The sequence below is a fragment of the Pinus tabuliformis genome, chromosome 4_1 (assembly GCF_031772625.1).
Source record: "Pinus tabuliformis cultivar Carrire ecotype Pingquan chromosome 4_1, CPIR1, whole genome shotgun sequence".
NCBI classification, from domain to species: Eukaryota; Viridiplantae; Streptophyta; class Pinopsida; order Pinales; family Pinaceae; genus Pinus; species Pinus tabuliformis.
In genome coordinates, this window is record NC_142303.1 from 249,568,917 (window position 1) to 249,572,174 (window position 3,258).

General features: G+C 45.5%; 1 protein-coding gene across 1 annotated transcript; it reads right to left on the minus strand.

Annotated features, from left to right (window-relative positions):
* Window positions 1-1,326: 1,326 nt before the first annotated feature.
* Window positions 1,327-1,932, minus strand: LOC149175207 (uncharacterized). Its single transcript, XM_089421076.1, has one exon. It carries the CDS (start codon window positions 1,930-1,932, stop codon window positions 1,327-1,329), a length of 606 nt encoding a protein of 201 aa, XP_089277202.1.
* Between the last annotated feature and the right edge of the window lie 1,326 nt (window positions 1,933-3,258).

Below are 3,258 nucleotides of genomic sequence, written 5' to 3' on the forward strand. Positions count from 1 at the left end.
GAGGCCCCTAGAGGATTGGAAGAAATATGAAGGACGCCCATTTACTAAAGGCGCAATCCAAGGAGAGGCAATGCAAGCTTTTATCCAGTTAATGATGGCTGAAGAAAAGCCCATTTTCTTCATCACCATAAACAGGAATTCATGCTTTACCCTGTCAAACGCATTTGCCAAGTCAAGCTTAATCACCATTCCTTTCTCCTTTCGATGATAGCTTGAATGAACAGCTTCTTGCACCAGCACTATATTGTCAAGAATATTTCTCCCTTTGATGAATCCACCTTGATTTTCAGGAATAATGGCAGGTAAGATTTTCTTGAGGCGATTGGCTATAATTTTGGTTATTAGCTTGTAACTGGAGTTACACAACGAGATTGGCCTGAATCTGCTGAAATTAGCTGCTCCTTTCTCTTTTGGAATCAAGGCCAGAAACGCTGAATTGATGCCGCCTCCGATCTTTGCACAAGTTTGAGATTTCTTAACCATTCTCAGAAGGTCAGTTTTGATTATGGCCCAACAGGAAAGATAGAATCTAACAGGGAACCCATCCAGACCCGGAGCTTTGTCCGGTTCCATACTGTCCAATGCATTTCTAAGCTCATTCATGCTGATCGGAGCCGTCAGCATAGCGTTGATAGGATCTTGGACACATTGAGGGATCAAATTCATCGGGTAGACCTGGGGATCCAACGGTGGTTCATCAGGGGCGGAATAAAGATCTTTGAAGTGAGTGTGAGCTGCCCGCTTGATTTCTTCGAAGTCCTTAACCACTACATTTTGGTGATGAATTTCTTTAACAAATTTGAATTGCTTGCGGGCTTCAGCTTGCTTGTGGAAGAAGCTGGTATTTTTGTCCCCAGCTTGTAACCAGAGAGCTCTGGATTTCTGCCTCCAGAGTTCTTCTTCTTCCCTGCTTGCTTTGTGAAATTCTTTTTGCAGGTCAATTTCTCTCTGAAGAAGGTCTTGGGTGACAACAGAATTTTCCAAAGATAATTGATGGACAACAAGATTGTCCAGGGCCGTCTTCCTTTTGGAGGAAGGATATTTCAGCGTTCTTGCCCACTCCTTGAGTCTTCTTTTGAGCCCCCTCAGCTTTTCTTCCCACACATAGAAGGGGGAACCTTGAACCGGTCTGTTCCAGGCTTCTGAAACCATCTCTTGGAACCCCTCATGCTGAAGCCATAATGAACTGAACCTGATTGGAAGGGGGCCAAGATTTTCATCCATGGAGAGCTCAAGAATAATGCGTTTGTGATCCGAGGTGCTGTTTGGCAGAATTTTGGACGAAGCCATAAGACCACAAGTCAGGAAAGAGGATTGAACCAGAAATCAGTCTAACCGAGCTGCGATATGATTTGGGCCCACCCTTTTGTTGGACCAGGTGAACTTCCCAGATGAGGGCTTGATATCCTCCAGCTCCCATCCCAACATGAGATCTTCAACCCATTCTCTTGCTGGGTCCCTGACCGGGGATCCTCCCCTTTTCTCATTTGCAGCAAGAGTGACATTCATATCACCAGCTATAATAATGTTTTCAGGGTTGTTCAGCGAGAGATAGGACAAAATCGAGTCCCAGCAGAATTTTTTCTCAGAAGGAAGAACAGGAGCATAAATATTGAACAAACTTACTTGATGGCCGGAGTCTTTATGGAGGAGTTTCATGAGAATCCAATGGGAGGAGCTATCTTTTTGAATCAGGTCATAGATAGAGCTGTCCCAGAAGGTAGCGATTCCACCGGAGGCGCCTCTTGCACTGACAGCACATCCAATACCTTTACGCCAGAAGGATTTGCTAGCATTGAGGAGGAGATTTTCCTCCAACTTTGTCTCCTGGATTAGGAGGATTTCAGGCGAGTACATTCTGACTATATCTTTGAGGGCATCTTCTTTTAGCTTGCTGCCTAATCCTCTGCAATTCCAGGAGACGTACTTCATTATTTATTGGCTTGGGGGAATGTGGCTCCTTTTGGAGCCGAGCCCTGCTTGCGCCCAGACCTTGTATTCATCATTCCCTTGAGAGTTTTTTGGGATCCTTGGAGAACATCCCGATAGGTTTTCTCCTCTCTCAGTTTCTTCTTGGATTTTCGACCCCTGGCTGACTTGATAGGGGTGACTTGTGAGCTGTCTGATTCATAGGTTCTTCCTTCTGAGTCTTCATCCGATTCGGAGGCCAGGCTTATGTGTTCTTCATTATCTTTATTTCGATTCGCAGTGCCAGGGATTCCATTAGTCTTGACTATTTCTCATGATCACTTAGCACTCATTTCTGATGGCCTCCTGAGGTTGGGGGGTGATTATTTCAGTACCCATTTCTTTTGCTTCCTTCATTGAGTTTTCAGGTGCTTCTTGAGTCTCGATGGTTTCTACGTTCCCTCCAGAGGAGGTTCCAACTTTTGGATCTTCATTGGTCTTCAAATTGGACTGCGGCTTCTCCCCTGAACCATAATTTTTCTTCTCTGATGGTCTTGGGATAGCCTTGCCTCTTTTGATTTCTTTCCATCCTTCCTCGTCCTCCTTAGTCCCGGCCTGGGATTTGGGGCAATTCCGTTGGAAATGTCCGTGTTCATGACACGTTCTGCATTTGAATGGAAGTTGTTCGTAGTTCAGCTTTTGATAGTGATGCCATTCTCCCACTGTGATTTTAATCGCTTCTGGAAGACCAGCCTCTAAGTCAACTTCCACACAGATTCTTGCACAAGTGTATTGGCCTTTATTGTCTGCTTTGTCAATGAATCTGCCCAGACCATTCCCAATCCTTTGCAATGACTGATAGCTCCAGCAGTGGATCGGTAGGTTGGGGAGCCTAACCCAGACTGGAACTTCCTTCAGAACATCTACTGAGGGATCGAAGTCCAGGGTCCATTTATTGAGATACAGACCTTGATTTCCCATGAAATACGGTCCATTCCTGAAAACCAGATCTCGGTCTTCTTTGGTGGTGAACTCGAAAATGAAGAAACCTCTACCTACCGCATAACAGATCACACTGTTCTTCAGCTGAGGCCTCCAGTTGCGTTGAATCCAATCGTCCGTGGTTTTTGTAGAGGGCCAACGCCCCATAAATTGCCCAACCAGTCCTCTATCAGCAAGGGCAAGAGGAATTTTGATCGGCTGATCTTCTTGCAGGGCTATCTCAGGCACTTCCTCAAGTTTTTTAATGAATGTTGGGATATCTGGGGCAGGACATTTCTTTCCTTTCTGCGTTAATAATCGCCGGAAGGTTTCTTCAGAGGAAAGCAGAGGGGTGGGAGAGGATTCCCC

Bases quoted from the DNA above. Each gene is read 5' to 3' on its own strand.
- LOC149175207 (XM_089421076.1), bottom strand. From the start codon at position 1,932: ATGAAGTACGTCTCCTGGAATTGCAGAGGATTAGGCAGCAAGCTAAAA.